Below are 21,024 nucleotides of genomic sequence, written 5' to 3' on the forward strand. Positions count from 1 at the left end.
AGGAAAAAGAAAAAGCTGCTATTAGCCTACATGTGGGAATTTTCCTATATATTGTCATCTCCCTTTTAAAAAAGATACATTCATAAACATTGTTATTGGCTTAATTAGCTTCGCTCCTCTGAATGGGATTAGAAAATTGACAATAAAATATAAGCTCTCTTTTCTTCCATCCCCCAATTCTGAGGGAAAAGGAGGGGGAGGGGAGAATGAGGGAGAGTGAAAGGATACAATAAAACTTGAGGCCTGATTGCACATGATGACTACTACTGCTGGCATCAATTCATTCTATTCCAATGACAGACTAGTTGATCCTACTGGTGTGGGAAAGATGGCAACCTTGAGACCTGAGCCTTACTCCAGTAGGGTGCCCCCCTATATCTTGTTTGCCCAGGACAGTCATGGTGTACATCTGTTATCCTTATGTAATTATTTTCACTCAAAATCATTCCAAGTGGAATGATAAATTATCCTATAGTTATCCTAAATATAAGCCATTTTCATCCCAAAGGAAAGAATGCCAAGAAATTGGAATCGTCTGCACTAAGTCCCAGTGTGGGAGAAAGGGGGCATCAACTTTGTTGCCATTTCTTCTTTCTTAGCAAAGCTCAAATTGATCAGCTTCTCTTTCTTTTGAAGTATCTGCAGTATGATGATTAACTAGAATGAAACCCATGGGAGAACTGAAATAGGCCATTCTGAAAATTATTAAAATTAGTTTAGTAGCCACTCAAAACACTGAAGATCTCTGAATAAAAGAATCATTTGCAAAGTGATCAGGAGACTTAACCTGGATGTTTGTAGGAAGCAACTGGGAAAAGACTGAAGGAGTAAAAACGATCAGGTGTAAAGTTCTGTGAGCAATTGAGACAGGAGAAAGAACCAATGACCAAATTGCAATACCTTTTAGATACCTATCCCATTAACATAATCTGCCTATAACGTATATGCAGCTCTTTACAGAAAATGAAATCGTTTACTACTTCTGCTCATATTTGTTCTTTACAGATAATTTTGACAGAAAAGGTAAAGAGAGCAGGATCTAGTTTCATTTGGTACAGCCCATACAGCACAGGAAGAAGTCACAACATCCCAAGCATATTCATAAATAATAATATAACAGGAGCATCAGTTCTAGAACCAGACTGCCTGGGTTCAAACTTCAGCTTCACATCTTACTAGCTATGTGACCTTGGATTTGTTATTAAATCATCTCTTGGTTTCAGTGTCCCCAAGGCCCCAAGTTGCATAATTGCAGGGGAAAACTACTCACGTAGGGTTCTGGTTTCTTATCTGGAAAATGAAGATAATTTGTAGTATCACTCTTAGGGTTGTAGTGCAGGTTTAATGAGTGAAATTAGTCAGGTACTTATGATAGTGCCTGACATTCATATTAAAGTCTCAACAAACATTAGCTATTATTGTTATAATATTATTTTTACAATGACTATTATTCTGCAACTAGCATTTCTAATGCAAACACCAGTAAGGTCCCCTTTTAGCAAAAAAGTTCAGTAACACTGTTGGTGAAACATAAAAGATGCCCAAGAATCATGGCAGATACGGGACTGAAAATATGACAAAAACACAGCAAGCCATCTTTGTTTCTGTGTTGTCCAAAGGACCTGAAAAATAATGGTTGGCTAGAAAATTACCTTGAAAGTACCCATGCAAACACACTTCAGCATCATGTTTTAATAAATATATTATATATTCAAGAAATGTTTAGAACTGAAAATGTTGTTATAAATCATATTCTATTTCTTTTGCAGCATTAGAAATAGGCCATTCTGAGAAACAGGCCAAACTTGCCTCAATGTAGTCATTGAGTTAACAACACTAGAACCATGAGAATGAGAAACCCTGGGCTTCTAACTCCCCCTCTAACACTTCCCCACCAGAAGGAGCCTTCTTGCACTCTAACCTCTAAGAATCCACCTTATTTAATATTTATTTAGTATTCATGTTACAGCTCTATGAGGGGAGAAATATACTGGAAAGAAGGAAAAATACCATTTTTTTCTCATTCTGAGCAAATGTGCGCATGCGCGCGCACGCACACACACACGCACGCACACGCGCACACACACACACACACACACACACACGTATACACAAAACCCCACAAGAGTATAGTACTATCTATGAAGGAAAGAGATACCACGTTAAATTTAACCAAGTATTTAGAAATGACAGGGAGCTAGGAAGGCGAAAACACATGTAATTTTATTTTTGTTTAACCTTAAGCTTGCCAACTTCTTTCCCTGAACAGCATTTGTCTTGTTTTGATACCCACCTACACTTATATTAGAAACGTACTGCAAACTATTTAGTGACTCCACTTTTAATTTATGGTCGTATGACTAAGATGTTTTGAATATAAGCCTATCCGTATGCCAGATATAAATTTCAGGAACTCTTAATGTCTCTTCTTTTACAGAAACTCTACCTCTATCCTGATGTAATTAGGTTGATTAAGAAAATTAAAGGCCACGGGCCAGAAAACTAACTTCCACAAATGCAACAAAAGGAAAATTTCTCCAATAACCTGTATGCAATGGGAAATCTTTCTTTTAAGTACCAAGTCAATTTCTTTAACTGTACAATGTATTCTAATTTGAAGGTTTTCAAATATAATACAGTAACAACAAAATATAATAAAATTAAGACTATAACAAAACAGAGTAAATGGTATAATTCAATAATGACTAAAATAAAATGACACTATGGATTTTGTAATCAACCTATAATTATCTATTTAAATTTCACTTTACATACATAAGATCACAGCTGAGGTTAACCATAATTTCAAATTTTATCACCAGCCACTTGTGCTATTTTATCACATTTGAAAATATTCACTCGTATTATTTACTTCAAACAGTAATCTATAAATTTGTTTAGACTATAATAATTAAGGACCTTTTCTTCTTCAGGATAACTTAAAAAATTAAATGATGTATTGAACATACTACTAAAGAAAGTTTACTTTTTGATTATGGTCTCTGCATTGAAGATCTGTAGGAATTTTTCTTTAATAATTTTCAAATCTTCCCATGGCCTCTCTGTTCACAGAAATATCATCTTTGAAACAACTTGTGTGAGTACTTTATAAATCAAAAATGGATTCACATGACCATATTACCATAATCACCAATTTTAAGTCTCCTACATATTTTCTATATCACTTTTCTTGATTACAAAATGTCAGTAATGAGAACACGCTCTTAATATAACAGAATATTTAATTACATCAGTTTCCCATGAACACACCAAAGTCACTTAATAATTATATTGGCCATTTCCACTGATCGGCAGGAGGCTCTTCCACTAATGGCTCCCATAGTTTCCATTCCCTCATTTTTCTTGCCAGATTTAGTTCATGTTCAGCCTGTTAATACAAATTTTTTAAAAGATCATTGGATTTTACTCTTCAACAGATATTTATCAGAACAACTGAAATTTAACTATTAGTTACTACTTTCATTTAATATCTCATAATCTATTCCACCATCAAATGTTGAATATTAAGTAATTAAATTACCTTAATTCTCACATCTACATAATCAGGAGTAAGAAAGGATATCTTTTGTTATCTTCTATTTGATTGAAATAGGCTATAGTGTTTAAAAGTTTAGCTGGTGAGGTTTTTTATCTTAATAATATTTCACAAGTTTTTTGAGAATCAGAAGTATGTCTTTTCATCTATGTCAGTGGCTTTCAAACTTTATTTTACCATGGCCTACAGTAAGAAAATATGTTTTATTTTGAGTTCCACAATACAAACATATAACTAAAACTTTTTAAATTATTATCTTTACTGGCAGTGATATATTCTTTTTTCTATTGTGTTTTTTTAAGCTAATCACTATCCAACTAACTGATTCCATGACCCACAGTCACTTGAGACCCAGAGTTTATAAAACAGTGATCTATGGAATGTAGAACACAATACATGTATAATTAATATTTACTAACTGAATAAATTCCTTAATCAAATTATGTTTCATTTAATTTTTCCTTTCAAACACAACTTATATTTAACACACACATTTTAGGTAGCTTTTTATTTCATATTTTTTCTACAACAAACAATATTTATGACAACTCTAGCCAACTTATAAGATGAATACTATTAAACACCTGTCAGGATGTTAGAAAAGAAATTCAAACACAGAATAAGCGCTCAGATTATATTAAAGGTAATTATTATTACACAGTTAAAAGATAATACCCCATCTATGACAGCGGTCCCAAAAGTCAATCTATGTTTACAAGCAACTATAAAAAACAATGAGTTAAAGAGCAGATGAATGGAAATCAGGGGTAGAGGTATTACTAATGCCAAAAGGATAAAATAATTTAAATACTGATAAAATATTTCCTAAGGTTGCCCTGGGTCTCATGAACATCCAATGCTTTCTCAATCTCCCCCAGCCATTATAGGGCATGAGGAGGTCACCTAGGCCTCATTCATCCTTGAGAATCAGCCCTATCTCAGGAACCTGGACCCAGCTGCACCTGGCCCCTGATGCCTATTTCCTCCTTTCTGACACACCATCATACCATCCATCTAGAAATGGGACTGTCTAATATGTTAGCCACTACCCATACATGGCTACTGGGGACTTGAAATGCAGCTAGTCCAAATTCAGATGTGCTGCAAAGTGTAAAATACATACCAGATTTTGATGACTTCATATAAAAAAGAACGTAAAATATCTCAATATTTTTATGATTATATTTAAATAATATACTACATATACTGAGTTTAAAAAATACTAAAATTAATTTACCCTTAATACTGACCATGAAAACATGGGGAACTGCACAGCTGACTTAAAAATACTTAATATGCCTTAAAACTTAATTCCATGAAAAATTAATGTATCAACTAAATAAAGTCATGATCAAAGTGAAATCAGGTGGTACAGAAAAGAGAAATAGGTATAGGACAACAGTATAAGGTTTGCGGCAAGTTCCCATAACACTGTATCTAGTACCACAGCCAACCTGACGAATATAAAGGCCAGGTAAACAGGCCTTTGAATAACTGAAACAGTCTACATTCATAGAAAGCTGTCTGAATGCTATATTCCTCTTTTTCCAGAGCCATCTAACAATTCTTTTGATTTGGTATATCATGTCTGTTGGTGATATACCTCCCTAATCTCCAATATTATCCAATACTTCCTTTTATCTGTCCTTCAATCAACAGTAAGAAAACATTAGAAAGGGTTATATTTGAAAAAAGATGCAACAAAATAAAAATTAAATGAAACAATTGAATATTTATCAGACACTTATAAGATGAAGACATTCTAAACCTATAATATGAGGGTTGTAGGGGTGTGGAACAACAAAATTTCACCAAATAAAAAAAATTTGAGCTGGGCAGGGTGGCTCACGCCTGTAATCCCAGCACTTTGGGAGGCCGAGGCAGGCAGATCACCTGAGGTCAGGAGTTCAAGACCAGCCTGACCAAAATGGAGAAACCCTGTCTCTACTAAAAATACAAAATTAGCTGGATGTGGTGGCACATGCCTGTAATCCTAGCTACTCAGGAGGCTGAGGCAGGAGAATTGCTTGAACCCGGGAGCTGGAGGTTGTGGTGAGCCGAGATCATGCCACTGCACTCCAGCCTGGGCAACAAGAGCAAAACTCCATCTCAAAAAAAAAAAAAAAAAAGAAAACCTCTACATATGGGGGAAAAACCCCATTTGAGAGGCAAAAGCAGGCTAGAAAAAGTATGTGCAGACAATGTCAGAAAAGTTTAAGGTTAATATCTTTTATTATAAAAAGACACTCATATGTATAAATAACACAGACTAAATGACACAGTAAAAATATTAATGACATAATTTATAAAATATAATAACATATTTTTAAAGTTTAACCTTACTAGCAATTGGAGAAAAAAGATGCAAATCTTAAAAAAAAAAAAAAAAAGAGGTATCATTATTTTCCCATAGATGCTTTAAAAAACCAACTACGGAATACTCAAAATAGTATATTTCCAGCCTATTTACATCAGTAACCTATCTATTTCTATAACCTAACTATGACCAAAGGAAAAGAATTAAAATTCAGATTAAATAAAACTAAACTGTGGTGTTTGTTCTCTTGTATAAGCAGCAGGTATAGTGAGAGGAGAAGAAAATTTCCCAATAGAATAATTTAAGATTTAAATATTCTAAATGTAATTAATAATGTTAATAATTTTTCTAATCTCAGTCTCTTCATAATCATGCTTACATTTTACTACTCAATATTATTTGTCAGGGTTAGTATTTGGGAAATAATGTAGAATTAAGCTCTCAAATATACTATGCAATTGTTTTTTAACTTGCTCAAATGCTCAAGAACCAAAAATAAAAATAAAAGTACATTTTAATTTTATAATTCAAAATGTCTGTATTTTTCCCTAATAAAAATGTGCCACACTCTTAAAATAAGATACAACTATTAAAACAACAGTAATATTGTGCTACCAATTTAAACTAAGGTTAGGCCAAGGAGAACATGCTAATTAAATTAAAAGAGTGTCAAACTCCAGGCTTCTAACAGAAGTCTCATAAATTCATGCTATAATCAACAATAAATACTATAATCAACATACACATGAGAAGCACCACATTTTCTGTATGTGATTAGTCTTACATATTTGACGAGTTGACATAAACAAGGAAATTTAGTTTTCCTTTCATTCTAGAACGTCAGTTGTGTGTCTCTATGAAACCAAACACCTAAATAGTCAACTTTTTCTTTACCTGAAGAATCACCTCTTCTAATTGACCGCCTTGAAGTTGGTCTTCTAATTTTTTAACATCTGGTTCCTATAATTTCAGGGAGAAAAAAAATTAAAGAAGCATACTAACTGAATGTTTCAATATCCTATATTTTAAAATTCCTATATAAAAACACTTAAAAATACAACTTTTCTTTCATCATACTCTTTTTACTAAATATTTGGTGAAAATTCATTTCACCTCTGCTATTTCATTGCTTTTCTGTCTTAATATTGAAAAGTGCTAAATGTTTATTGACATGCTGATCAAGGGACAGAAATACAATGTCAAATTCAGTCTTCCTAAAACAGATTTTAAAATATGACTTTGCTTTCTTAATATTTCCTGTATTTCCTCTGAGAGCATTAGAATTAGAAATAAACGCTACTCTATGACCCAGAAATTACACTTCTAGGCATAATGCCAAACAGAAATGCATAATATATTTTTTAAAAAACATGTTTGAGAATATTCACAGCAGCACAAATTATAGCCCCAAACTAGAAATAACCCAAATGATCATCTGTAATAGAATGGATCAATTAATTATAATATTTGGATATAATACTTCACAGCAATGAAAATGAATAAACTGTATGCAACAATATAGGTGATTCTCTTATCCACAGTATTAAGCACAAGCCAGAGTACAGTATGTATAAGACAGTACATACTAATGATTTCATTTATATAAAATTCAAAAACAGGCAAAAAGAAGTCCAAATAGAGATTAACTTTACAAGTAGTAAATTGAAGGGGAAGAGGCAAGGGTTTTGTTGTTCTGGAAAAGTCCTTTTTTTCTACACATTTGTAATGTATATAATTATTTAATAGAAGTTTTTAAGAACAAAATGTTAATAAATATAGTACCTAGAACATTCAATGACATTTAGTTATTTTCTAGTAAACTGAGCTTTTTGAGCCAGAAATCGTGCTCTGTAAATATACCCACATATGTAAATAAGGCTTTGTCTTTTCAGGGTGTTTTTCTGGCCAATAAATGGAATAAAGAGGGAGAAAATAATACATTTTGCTTTTCAACACAAGACGTGATATGTTACTGCCTCAGGGTATCTTGCTGGATGGCCCAGGGTATCTGCATCACTTGTTTCTTCACCACCTTTCAAATCTTTGCTCAAATAACACCTTCTTATTGATTAACTACTGATAATTTGCATTATGATAGGCTGAAAAATACCACAAAAGATATACATGTATTAATTTCTAGAAACTGTGAGTGTTACTTTATACAGCAAAGACTTCACATATATGATCAAGTTAAGGATGCTGACATGGGGAGATTTTCCTGAATTATCCATATAGTCCCTAACTGCAATTATAAGTGTCCCTATAAGAGAGAGGCAGAGGGATATTACACACAGAAAAGGAAAAGGTAATGTAACCACAAAGGCAGAAATTGCAGTGATGAGACCACAAGCCAATAAATGCCAAAAGCCACCAGAAGCTGAAAGAGACAAGAACAGATTCTACCCAATATCCTCCAAAGGAAGCACAGCCCTGACAACACCACCTTGATTTGGGTCCCTGATGTTGATTTCCAACTTCTGGCCTCCAGAAATCTAATAAAATAAACTTACATTGTTTTAAGCCACCAAGTTTGTGGGAATATTACAGCAGCCATACGAAATTAATACATAGTGTAACATCCCCTATCCCCACCATGGCACACATTTTCCTTGTTTTATTTTCCTTCACTGCACTTACTATTTTCTAACACACTATGTACTTCTTTACTCAGTTTTTACTTTTTTTTTTTCTTTTGGTCTCCCATCACTAACATGTAATCTCCAAGAAGGAAAGGATTTTTATCTGTTTTGTGCCAACTAGGCACAAGTTTCCATGCTTAGAACCATACATGGCATTCAATAAATGTTTCTTGGTTAAAGAAGTGAATACATAAAAAACAGCTGAAAGGGGGAGAAAAGGGGAAAAAGTAATAAGCATGTTTAAGACAGATTATTTAACAGGGAATTAACTCATATGAGAGACCAAAAATCAAAAACAAAACAGGGAAGCTGGTCACTGTTATAAGAGACTCAGGAGAGTGAAGGTAAAGAAGGCAAGGAAAGTTCAACGACACTTTCATTTCAGAAAAAGCCTGTGTTAGGTGAACAGTTCAAAATTTGTCTTACCGATAGTGAATAATGTGATTTTTAGTCACCAATGGCATAATGCCATTAAACTTGATAAGGTACCATGTACTGAATGCTCACTATATACTTGGGACTATGTTAAGCTTTTACATGCATTACCTCATTCGGTTCTAACAAAAAGTGTTCGAGGTGGGTATTATTATACCCACGTTATAGATGATGAAATTGAGACAGAGAAAACTAGCAATATGCCAAGTCACTCCACAAATAAGTATTAGAACTAAGATGAAAATCTTGGACAGGGACACAAACAACGCTTTTCACCAAAATAGTACTATCTCCCTAGTAATAATCTGAAAAAAAAAGTTACTTTTATTTCCACCTTAGGCTTAGTAAATAGATATTTTATAATAATGGCAATATTCACTAAAGATTTTGTGTGTAGCTGTATGCAGGGTTAAAAATCTGTGATAATTTTACCAAAAACAGGAATCAGAGATACAACTGTTAAGTGTTTGGGGTTATATCTAGCCTTTGGGATAAAGACACATTTCTAAGGAACCTTATGTTCCAGGTACCATGCTAGAGTCTAAGGATACAAAGTTGAATCCAATATCATTAACAAGTAGCTTATGGCTGGTGGAGACATAATACAGCATGAAGGTACAATGGAAAGGAGGTAACAAAGTTGTCAAACTCTACTTAAGAAAGTAAGAAAAGGTTTCACAGAAGAAGCGATGATTTATGAAGAAAAAGTAAGAACTACCAAACAACGTAAAGGCATTCCAGGAAATGAGAAAATACAAATGAACACAAAAATAAAAATGCAAGGAATCCACAGAACTGCCAGCAGTTTGGTACTGCTTAAGTATAGAGTATAAAACAGGAAGCAACAGGATCAGATTGAGAAAATAACCAAGAGCCAGAACTTAGAAGGCCTTCTATACCATGTTTTTACCCTGTTAGGCCAGTGGTTCCCAAACATGGCCACACATCAAAATCATGCAGATAAAGGTAGCTAAGTAAGCTTCATACAACCAGCTCAACATAAATCCTTAAACTCAGCCTTTGAGAAACACTGAACAGAAAACCACAGTAAGATTTTAAGCAAGACAGTACAGTTGGCCCTCAGGATCTGCATCTGTGGATTCAACTAAGAATGGATTCAACCAACCACAGATGGAAAATATTCAAAAAACACAATAAAAATAACAATACAGCAATTTTTAAAATGCAGTATAACTACTTACACAGCATTACATTGTAGTATTATAAGTAACCTAGAGATGATTTAAAGTATACAAGAGGATGTGCATAGGTTATATGCAAATACTATGCCATTTTATATAAGGGACTTGAGCATCCTTGTATTTTGGCATCCATGGGAATCCTGGAACCAATCCCTCATGGATACCAAGGGACAACTGTACCATCACAAGATTTACATATTGAAAAAAAAATCAGTCTATTATTGGCTGTATGGTGGAGCATGTAATGAAGTATAATGGAAATACAAACAGATCAATTAGTTATAAGGCAGTTTAAATAGCAGAGAAAAGGATTTTGGAACCAGTAAGTAAAGAAGTATGAGAGTAAACTCTTCTTTGGTTGAAACTGGCTATGGGAGAAAACAAAAATAGGACAATAAGTAAAGGAAAATACAAGCATACAGTTTTTTTTATTTTTAAGATAGGAACAAGCTAAAAACATTTGAGGCTATTTGAAAGATGATGATAAAATAGGTGAGGCACCGGGTGCAGGTAGCTCATGCCTGTGATCCCAGCACTTTGGAAGGCTAAGGCAGGAAGGTCACTTGAAGCCAGGAGCTTGAGATCAGCTAGGGCAACACAGTGAAACTCTGCCTCTACAAAAAATTTTAAAAATTAGCTGGGCATGATGGTGAGTGCCTGTGGTCCCAGCTACTTGGGAGGCTGAGGTAGAAGGATTGCTTGAGACTGGCAGGTCAAGGCTGCAGTGAGCTGTGATTGTGCCACTGCACTCTAGACTGGGTAACAGAGTGAGACCCATCATATAATACAATACAAAATACGATATAATACAAACTGCATTGTTTTGTTGCATACCTAACGAAAGATAGGAATTCTCTTTGAACTATATAGTCTGGTAATCTAATAAAAAGAAATATATGTGACTAGGATCACTTATGCATGTATATAAATTACCTTCAGAGTTTCTAAGCACTATTTTAGATAATTACATAAAGTCCATTTAATGATTGCTAGTGTGAAAATTTAACAATAGTGCAATATAGTTTGGTATGAATCAGCAGTCTAGACTTTTATTAACTGCTACTTAATAACAGTCTAGTCTTTTTGACAGGTTTCTTTGAAAAAAAATGCCCTTTTTTGTTTTGCTTTTATTGTTCTCTAAGATTAGAAAAAGGAGATCAAGATTGATATATCCAAGATAAAAAGCAAAAGATCAATAAAGGACTAAATAGTGAAGAGAGGTAAAAGGAACAGCTACAATGTTACTTCAAGGAAGGATCTGATCCTAGTCTCAAACTCCAGTATGTAACAGAGGCCTGCATATAGAAAACACTCAATAAACAAGAGTTTGCTGAATAAAAGGGAGGAATGATGGGAAAAGAGCATTCAAGGAAGGAGAATAGAAGAAAAGTGTGTCGAATATATAAAAAATAAGGAACTAAACGTTTTTGGTTAAATGTTACACTGGATACCACAAATCCAAGACAACAAAACTGACTTAGCTACTTACCGCTTTAACCATAGCCAGCTTCTCATTTGTAATCTGTTCTGTATACTTTCTATATGCTGCATTTTTAGGGATTTCCTCAAGAACATCAAGAATCTTTGTGTACAATATTCTTAGCCTCTGAAAAGACAAACCATACAAATTTCCATAGGTTAAAATATTACCAAAGACTTAATGGAACACTCGTCTCAAAGACAAAACAAACAAAACTCACATCTGTTTTTTTTTTTTTTTTGCTTTTTTTTTTTAATTTAACTCTTCTTTGCTCTGACTTCTTTATGTCTGTGCCCTATCTACACCCTTTATAACTTAGGAAAAACCTGTATATAAACATGGGAACATTCTGTATTTTCTGTGTATAACAAGTTCTAGATAAGTCAAAGGTACGATAACAAGTAGAAACAAAATTAACTTATTGCTAAGGACCTTTTGGGAAATCGAATCATTTACCAAACCAGTATTTTTCTTTCTTCCTTTCTTTTGAGACGAAGTTTCACTTGTTGCCCAGGCTGGAGTACAATGGCATGATCTTGGCTCATTGCAACCTCCACCTCCCAGGTTCAAGCGATTCTCCTGCCTCTGCCTCCACAGTAGCTAGGATTACAGGTGGCCGCCACCACGCCTGGCTAATTTTTGGTAGAGACGGGGTTTTGCCATGTTGGCCAGGCTGGTCAGAAACAAAACAACTTATTGCTAATGACCTTTTTGGAAATCAAGTCATTTACTAAATCAGTATTTTTCTTTCTTTCTTTTTTTTTTTTTTGAAACGGAGTTTCGCTCTTATAGCCCAGGCTGGAGTACAATGGCGTGATCTTGGCTCACTACAACCTCCACCTCCTGGGGTCAAGTGATTCTCCTGCCTCAGCCTCCCAAGTAGCTGGGATTACAGGTACCCACCACCACACCTGGCTATTTTTTCTATTTTTAGTAGAGACAGGGTTTTGCCATGTTGGCCAGGATGGTCTCAAACTCCTGACTTCAGGTGATCCACCCACCTCGGCCTCCCAAAGTGCTGGGATTACAGGCGTGAGCCCACCCAGCCTGAATCAGTATTTTTCAAAGTGAGGTCCGAAGCACTGCAAATTTTTTTTTTTAATTTTTCTTATTTGAATTTCTGTAGAAATAAACACATATAATCATTACATCTGTATGATCAAATTTAACTAAATACGGTCATAATACTTCAGTGTTCTTGCTTCTGATTATGAATGAGTTACGACATAAAGTCTGCATAAAAGGCTCAACCGAAAAAGTAGCAAGAGAATTGAGTCAATGCATAGCATGTACTGAAGCACACTGAACTTAAACTTCAGTATAGACATCAGTAAGAAGTTGATCCTCTCCAATTTAAATATATAATGCATATTAGTTTTTAATATAGCATTTTAATTAAGTTTTAATCTGATCTAAAATTCACGTTTTAAATTTTCATCTTTCCTGACAAAAATGTATCAGTGTCTAGAGAAATACAGATGAGAACAGGGGACTATTAATATAGAATAAAAGAAAAAATGTTATCAATAGGGTGGACACTTAGTTTATCATCCAAACTTGGACACTTGTAACAGTGAAAAGATACCTATTAATCATTATGCCAAAACACAGGTATGAACCAGAACAGTTGAAACAAACAAGACATGATCACTCCAGGAGTAAGTCTCAATAATTACAAGTATACAAACCCTTCTCCTAAAGAGCAACCTTTTTTTTCAATTAAAAAAAAAATGTGTGCAGTCCTCACTATTCATAATAGCAAAGACTTGGAACCAACCCAAATGCCCAGTGATAGACTGGATAAAGAAAATACGACACATATACAACATGGAATACTATGCAGCCATAAAAAAGGATGAGCTCATATCCTTTGCAGGGAAATGGATGAAGCTGGAAACCATCATTCTCAGCAAACTAACACAAGAACAGAAAACCAAACATCACATGTTCTCACTCATAAGTGAGAGTTGAACAATGAGAACACATGGACACAGGGAGGGGAACATCACACACTGGGGCCTGTCAGTGGGTGGGGGGCCAGGGGAGGGATAGCATTAGGAGAAATACCTAATGTAGATGACGGGTTGATGGGTGCGGCAAACCACCATGGCACATGTATACCTATGTACAAACCTGCACGTTCTGCACATGTACCCCAGAACTTAAAGTATAACTAAAAAAAAAAAAATTGTGTGCAGTCCTAATAAGGGAACAGGGTAAAGCAAAAATAAAAAAGCAGATAAGCTAGAAGTCCACCTTTCTTCATGGTCCAGGACACATAGTCCTCCTGCCCAAATAACTCACAGTCTTCCTGTGCCCAGCTATCATCAGACCCTCGCCTGATAGCTCATTGCAACCTAGGTGTTATCAGTACTGCACAAAGCTCTCTTCAGCCCACAACACAAGCACCATCCTTTAAGATCCCCAGCAAGCCTTTGCTACTTGCATTCAGCTCCTCTTTTGCTGACTTGCCAATAGCTTTCTTGCAATGTATTTTCATACTTTCTCTAATAAATCTGCCTTTCTTTACCTCAAATGTCTTGGTAAATTATTTTTACCACCACGCAACACCAGCCCCAGACAGTCGCTACCCGCGACAAAATATACTCAGTACTTCCATGTACAATACCACACTGTTTGCGTATAAAGACAGACTGGACATGGATCACACTCCAATATGTTTAAGGTACTATCGAGTGTACTTATCCGTTCTCATGCTGCTAATAGAGACATACCTGAGACTGGGTGATTTATAAAGGAAAAGAAGTTTAATGAACTTACAGTTCCACATGGCTGGAGAGGCCTCACAATCATGGCAGAAGGTGAAAGAGGGGCAAAGGCTTGTCTTACATGGCAGGAAGCAAGAGAGCATGTGCAGGGGACCTGCCCTTTATAAAACCATCAGATCTCACAAGACTTCTTCACTATCATAAGAACAGCATGGGAAAAACCCACCCCATGATTCAATTACCTCCCACCAGGTTCCTCTCCCACGACACATGGGGATTATGGGAGCTACAATTCAAGATGAGATTTGGATGGGGACAGAGCTAAACCATATCACAGGGTAAGATACAGAAGAGGAAAAATAATAAAAATGATAAAAAGAAAAAATAAGTGTGTGTTTGGCAGGGATGGGGAAATACATAGAGCAAAGAGATATTATAATACTTAGCAACGGTTAAGGGTGTGCTAACCAGAACGTAACTGCTTGAGTTTACACTGGCTCCACTCCTTAGGTGCACTGGACAAGTTATTTCCATCTCTGTGCCTTCATCCCTCATCTGTAAGATGGGAATAATACTGCCTCATAGGGTATATACAACTTAGAACAGTACCTGGTACACATTAAGTTTCACTAAGTATTAGCATTATTTTTCTATAGCAGAAGAAGAATTCACTTCAGCTGAGACCAGAGAAGCATTCATATTTCAAAAAGGTGGCATCTAAGATAGACCCAGAGGGATGGTAGATCATAGAAACTTAAAGATATTGGAAAAGGCAATTACATACAGAATACATAGAACTGAATGGCAGAAAATACAGCAAACATAAGGAAGTGGTATATAGTTCTATTTTCTTGAACTGTGCTGTCTAAAACAGTAGATGCTAGCTCAATATGACTACTGAGCACTTGATATGTGGCTAGTCCAAACTGAGATGTGTTATAAGTATAAATACATACCAGAGTTGGAAAATTTAGTATGAAGAAAAACACTATAAAATACCATTAATTTTTTTATTATATACTGAAATGGCAATATTTTAGATGTGTTAGGGTAAATAAAATAATTAAATTTTACCTTTTTCTTCATTAAAAAATTAGTCCTAGAAAATTTTAAATTACATACAAATATGGCTTACATTTAAGGCTCACATTATGTTTTTAATGGACAGCACTTGGTTAGAATACAGTAGCTCCCCTTTACCCATCCGTGGTTTCATTTTCCAAGGTTTCAGTTACTAATAGTCAACCTCAGTCAGAAAATATTAAATGAAAAATTCCAGAAATAAACAATTTATAAGTTTTAAACTATGTGCCATTCAAAGTAGTGTGGTGAAATCTCACACTATCCCACTCTATCCTTTCTTCATCACAAGAGGGTGGTACAGTACAGTAAGATATTTTGAGACAAAGAGACCACATTCACATAACTTTTATTACAGTATATTGTTATAATTGTTCTATTTTATTAGTTGTTATCTCTTTTTTTTTTTTTTTCTTTTTTGAGACAGGGTCTCACTCCATCACCCAGGCTAGAGTGCAATGGCATCATCACAGCTCACTGCAGCCTCAACCTCTGGGGCTCAAGCAATCCTCCTGCCTCTGCCTCCCGAGTAGCTGGGACTAGGTGCACACCACCACACCTGACTAATTTCCACATTTTTTGTAGAGACGGGGTTTTGCCATGTTGGCCAGGCTGGTCTTAAACTCCTGGGCTAAAGCAATCCACCCACCTCAGCCTCCCAAAGTGCTGGGATTACAGGCGTGAGCCAGCACGTCCAGCCTGCTTCTCTCTTATTGTGCCTAATTCATAAATTAAACTTTATTATAGGTATGTATGAAACAAAACATAGCATATATACAGTTTGGTACTATATGTGGTTTTTAGACATCCACTGGGGATTTTGGAATATACTGCTGTACAAGACACATAAGGAAATGCATAGGAGATAAAGTTGGAGAAAATGTCACATTATAAGTGGTTCTGCATTCCAAGTTAAAGCATTCGGGCTTTATTCTGTGGACAATTAAAAGATTTAGGAAAATCATATGATTACATTAGGAAAATTAGCTTCATTGTAGTGAGTTAAAAGGACTGAAGGAGAAACAAGGCAGAAAGGCCAGTAAGGAGGTGGTTGCAATTCTCTAAACAAGAACAAGGACCTGAACTATGGTAGTAACAATAGAAATAGTAAACAGAAGTCAGACTGGAGAGCTGTTATAGAAAAGGATCAGCAAAAAAAATAAAAATAAAAATCACCATTGGAATGAATATGAGAGTACAAGTATAAGAGAAATACCAACTATGATGTCCAAATTCCCAGCCTAGGGAGTAGAAAGATCTGAAACTATCAAGAAAAATACAGCCCACAGAGGAAGAAATATATTTAGAAGGGAAAAACCATGAGTTCAGTTCTTTACATCAATGACAATAAAGTTATTATGAAATCATAGGAAGTGCAAGACACTCATTCAACTAACACTATTTACTGAGCACATACTATGTGACAGAGTTCTAGCAGTGAAACAATTACAAATCCCTGCCTTCATGAAACCTACATTCTAGTAGAGACATAACAAAATAAATCAGTAGAATAGTGAACCAGAGGGTCACAGTAAGAAACTTGTCTTTATTTAGAGTGAAATGGAAAGCCATTAGTTTTAAGGAAAGGAGAGATCTGACCTACCTCATATTTTAACAGACTAACTCTAGTAGCCTGGCTGGAAAAAAAGACCAAATGGAGGCTGTGACAAGCATTGAGAGGCAGTTAAGAAGTGAATGCAATTATCCACATCAGTGATGATGGTGACTGAGGAAGAGGGTAGTAGCAGAGGAGGTAGTGAGATGTTGTCAAAATCAAGATATATTTTGAAGGTGGAACCTAGAGGGTTTACCGAAATAACAAATGTGGAGTGTAAGAGAAAGGAAGAAATCAAAGATGATTTCAAGTTTCTGACCTGAGTCAAAATAATTGAGCTGCCATTAATTGAGATGAGCAAGCCTGAGAGAAGAGCAGGTTTTAGGCAGAAGATCAGGAACCCCATTTTGGACATGTTAAGTTTGGGTTGCCTGTCTGACACATTCAAGTAGAGATGCCCACTAAGCAATTAAATATTCAGGACTTTTATAAAGGAAGAGGTCAGTGCTTTACATGGAAATCTGTTGTCAGTGTATAGGTGGTATTTAAAACCGTTCTCTATTTGGATTTGCTCTCTCTTGGTGACAGAGTACAGGTCCAAAAGAAAAGGTCCAAGAACTAAATCCTGACTAACTCAAATTTTAAAAGTGGGCATAAGAGAAATAACCAGAAAAAGAGAAAGTCAAAGAGTAGGGGGAAAAAATCAGGAGACTGGGGGAGCCCTGAAGCCCAGTAAAGAAAGCGCATGATGGAAAAAGTGTCAAATGTGTCAAAAAAAAAAAAAAAAAAAAACGCTGCTATTAGGTCAATGAAGGTGAGAAACATAAGCTGACCATTGGATTTGGCAGCATGGAGATAACTGGTGAACTTGAAAAGAGCGTGATGGAAAAAGTGTCAAATGTGTCAAAAAACGCTGCTATTAGGTCAATGAAGGTGAGAAATATGAGCTGACCATTGGATTTGGCAGCATGGAGATAATTGCTGAACTTGAAAAACGCCAAGGGTGACTGAGTGCATTCAAGGGTGAATAAGAAAGAAATTGGAGAAAATAGAGATAACTCTTTTGAGTTATCTGTAAAGTGAAGCAAAGAAATGGTGTGATTATAGAAGAGACAAGAAGGATAAAAAAATTTTGTGGGTTTTTTTGATGAAAACATTCGTGAATACAGATGGAAAAGACCTAATAGAAGGAAAAGGGGGCAGTACCTTTAGTAAGCCTAAATATATGTAATCCAACGCACCTAAGCAGAAACGGTAAGGCAAGGAGAAAAGATGGAAAACGGAGATATAAATTTGAGATGGCGCTGACAGAAGCAAGCACAAGTGAAGCCATGAAAATGTCAAGGAAACAGTCAACAAGAAAACTGGCTTAATAAAGAGGTCATGGCAAAAATAAATAAAAATGTGACATCGGATCAACGAAGTAGGTGGACAGCGCCCGTGTCTCAAGAGCTCACGCGGGTTGTAATTAAGGGCTTGAAACATCTGTATCCCGTTAACCCTGCAATAAGCAAAGTGACAGGAATTTAGTCTTCCTTGGGAATTCAAGAACGAAGAAAGAACAAAGGTACATACCTCGTGAGGAGTATTGCACACAGCCAATCCCACAAGGCCAGTGGTCTGTTCAAAAACAAAACACGATTCATGCTGTTTACTACGGTTTCCATACGTCCAGCACGCTAAGGAAATACAAAACCACGAATCCCCCGGCTAAAACTGGTCTAAAGCCAGCTACTGGTCTCTCAGTCTCGCTTGTTTGGAGCTTTTTTCCTGACTCTCGGAGCGGAACCACTAACCTGCCCTACCCGGTAAGGCATGCAGAACGAGTCCCCGAAAAGCACCGCCGAGCCCGCGACAGTAGGGGTCAACACCCGCGGGAAGTAGGGCTATCGGACTGAGTCTACCCCCACAGTCTAAATTCCAACAGTGACCTCCATTCGTCTCACCTTCTTCAGCACACCCGCCATGACAGCGCCGACGACTCGGTGACGCACAACCCTTTGGGAACAATTCTCAGACCTGCTCAATCGACCACCGAGGTCGCCACTCTGTCACCCTGGAAACAGCTTAGCTCCACCCCTTCAGGATCGCCAAAGGAGCAAAGACTCTGCCCCGCCCATCTTAAAAGAGAAAAATTGACGCATGCGCGATGGGCATACAAGCCTAAAGCTAAGCTAGAAGACGATTGGGGAAAGAAAGGGTTTCTCAGCTGTCTGTTCCTGTTCCTGCCACTGCTGACGGCTTGCCCAAAGATTGAGGGAAACACTCCCAACTACCAAAAAACTCCAGTCGCTGTAGGAACCTGCACTGTGCTTAACCGTTGATGCATTCCTCAACCTTCCTTTCTCAGTTTAGTAAAATGAAGGTGATAACGGAGCTTGAGCATCCTCTGAATTGATCTCTCAACAGCAAGTTAGTTCTTCGCACAAGGATATCAGTATTCTCTGTGTCTTACGAACCAAAGCCCTATGGAGTGGGAGGTCATTTTCCATCGCTCTTTTCGATTTCACTGGCTGAAATACATCATCTTTTTTCCAGATGAAATGATATCAGACCATACCACTTTTTCCTACCTCCACAAACACTGACCACTCACTATGTGTCAGTTACTGGGACATAATTTCTAAAATGGGATTTCACATCCTGGAATTCAAAGAATAATGAAGAAGGCGTGTATTAATAAATAATTTGGTAACTGTTCTAAAAGAAGTTGATGCAAAGTGTGATGGTACCAGCGAAAAGGAAATAACTAAAAAGCGTGGGTGACTTTCTAAAAAGTCAGTAGGAGAAAAGAACAAATTGAGAAAACACAAGTACAAAGGAAAAGAGGTTAAAAATGTATATATAAATTCCAGGTGATTTTATGTGATTGGAAAGGTGGGTTTGATTGTTAAGGTAAACTGGTTAAGATTATGAAAGGTGTTGTTTGCCATTATACAAAATTTGAATTTTACTTTTTAAGGAACGGGAACAATGAGAAGACTTTTAAGCTTCTAAGTGACACCATCAAATTTATGTTTCAGATATACAAACAACTTAGGCAACAGTTGAAGAGAATGAGTTGGAAGAGATGAGGCCTTTCATTAGAGGCATGAGACTAGAAAAAATGAAAGCTAAACCAAAAGCAAACAGAAGAAAGGAAATATTAAAGATTAGAAAAGAAGGAGACAGAATATCAATAAAGAAAATCAATGAAACCAGGAATTGGTTCCCTAAAAGGATCAACAAAATTGGCAAACCTTTAGTGAAACTAAGAAAAAAAAGAGAGAAGATTTAATACAAGCAAGAATAAAAGAACCATCACTAATAGCCTTGCTGAAATAAACAGGAATAAGAAGGAATACTATGAACAACTATGCTTAAAAAAGATAAAGTAGATAAAATGGCCAGATTCCTAGAAAAACACAAACTACCTAAATCAACTCAAGAAGGCATAAAGAAAAATCTGACTAGATCTAACATAATTAAAGAAATTGAATTAGCAAGAAAAAAAAAACCTATCCAGAAGGAAAAGCACAGGTCCAGATGGCTTCGCTGGTAAATTCCACTGAACAATTAAAGAATAACACTTAAGAAACTATTCCAAAATATAGAAGAGGAGGAAACAATTAACAACTAATTCTATAAGGCAAGTGTTACTCTGATTCCAACCAGACAAAGAAATCAACAAGAAACAAAAACTTCAGCCGGGTGTGGACTCTGATTCCAACCAGACAAAGAAATCAACAAGAAAAGAAAACTTCGGCTGGGCCTGGTGGCTCATGCCTGTAATCCCAGCACTTTGCGAAGCTGAGGCGGGAGGATCACCTGAGGTCAAGGGTTTGAGACAGCCTGGCCAACATGACAAAACCTTCTCTCTACTAAAAATACAAAAATTAGCCAGGCCTTGTGGTGCGTGCCTGTAACCTCAGCTACTCTGGAGGCTGAGACAGGAGAATCACTCAAACTCAGGAGGCAGAGGTTGCAGTGAGCCAAGATTGGGCCATTGCACTCTAGCCTGGGTGACAGAGCAAGATTCCGTCTCACAAAAA

The 21,024-nt window shown here is 36.2% G+C and overlaps 1 protein-coding gene across 4 annotated transcripts; it reads right to left on the reverse strand.

Annotated features, from left to right (window-relative positions):
• Positions 1-2,198: 2,198 nt before the first annotated feature.
• Positions 2,199-19,125, reverse strand: NDUFA5 (NADH:ubiquinone oxidoreductase subunit A5). Of its 4 annotated transcripts, XM_034964902.3 has the most exons (6): positions 18,940-19,079; positions 18,569-18,613; positions 14,827-14,913; positions 11,639-11,755; positions 6,768-6,833; positions 2,199-3,388 (listed from the first exon to the last, which is right to left on the reverse strand). In XM_034964902.3, exons 1-6 carry the CDS (start codon positions 18,958-18,960, stop codon positions 3,287-3,289), a joined length of 438 nt encoding a protein of 145 aa, XP_034820793.1. In that variant the 5' UTR covers positions 18,961-19,079; the 3' UTR covers positions 2,199-3,286. The 4 variants fall into 4 exon arrangements, with proteins under 4 accessions (XP_034820793.1, XP_003815494.1, XP_057158736.1 ...); XM_003815446.5 differs by lacking the exon at positions 14,827-14,913 and having other exon boundaries at positions 18,940-19,125; XM_057302753.2 differs by lacking the exons at positions 11,639-11,755; positions 14,827-14,913.
• Positions 19,126-21,024: the final 1,899 nt, after the last annotated feature.

This window comes from Pan paniscus, chromosome 6 (assembly GCF_029289425.2).
Source record: "Pan paniscus chromosome 6, NHGRI_mPanPan1-v2.0_pri, whole genome shotgun sequence".
NCBI lineage: Eukaryota > Metazoa > Chordata > Mammalia > Primates > Hominidae > Pan > Pan paniscus.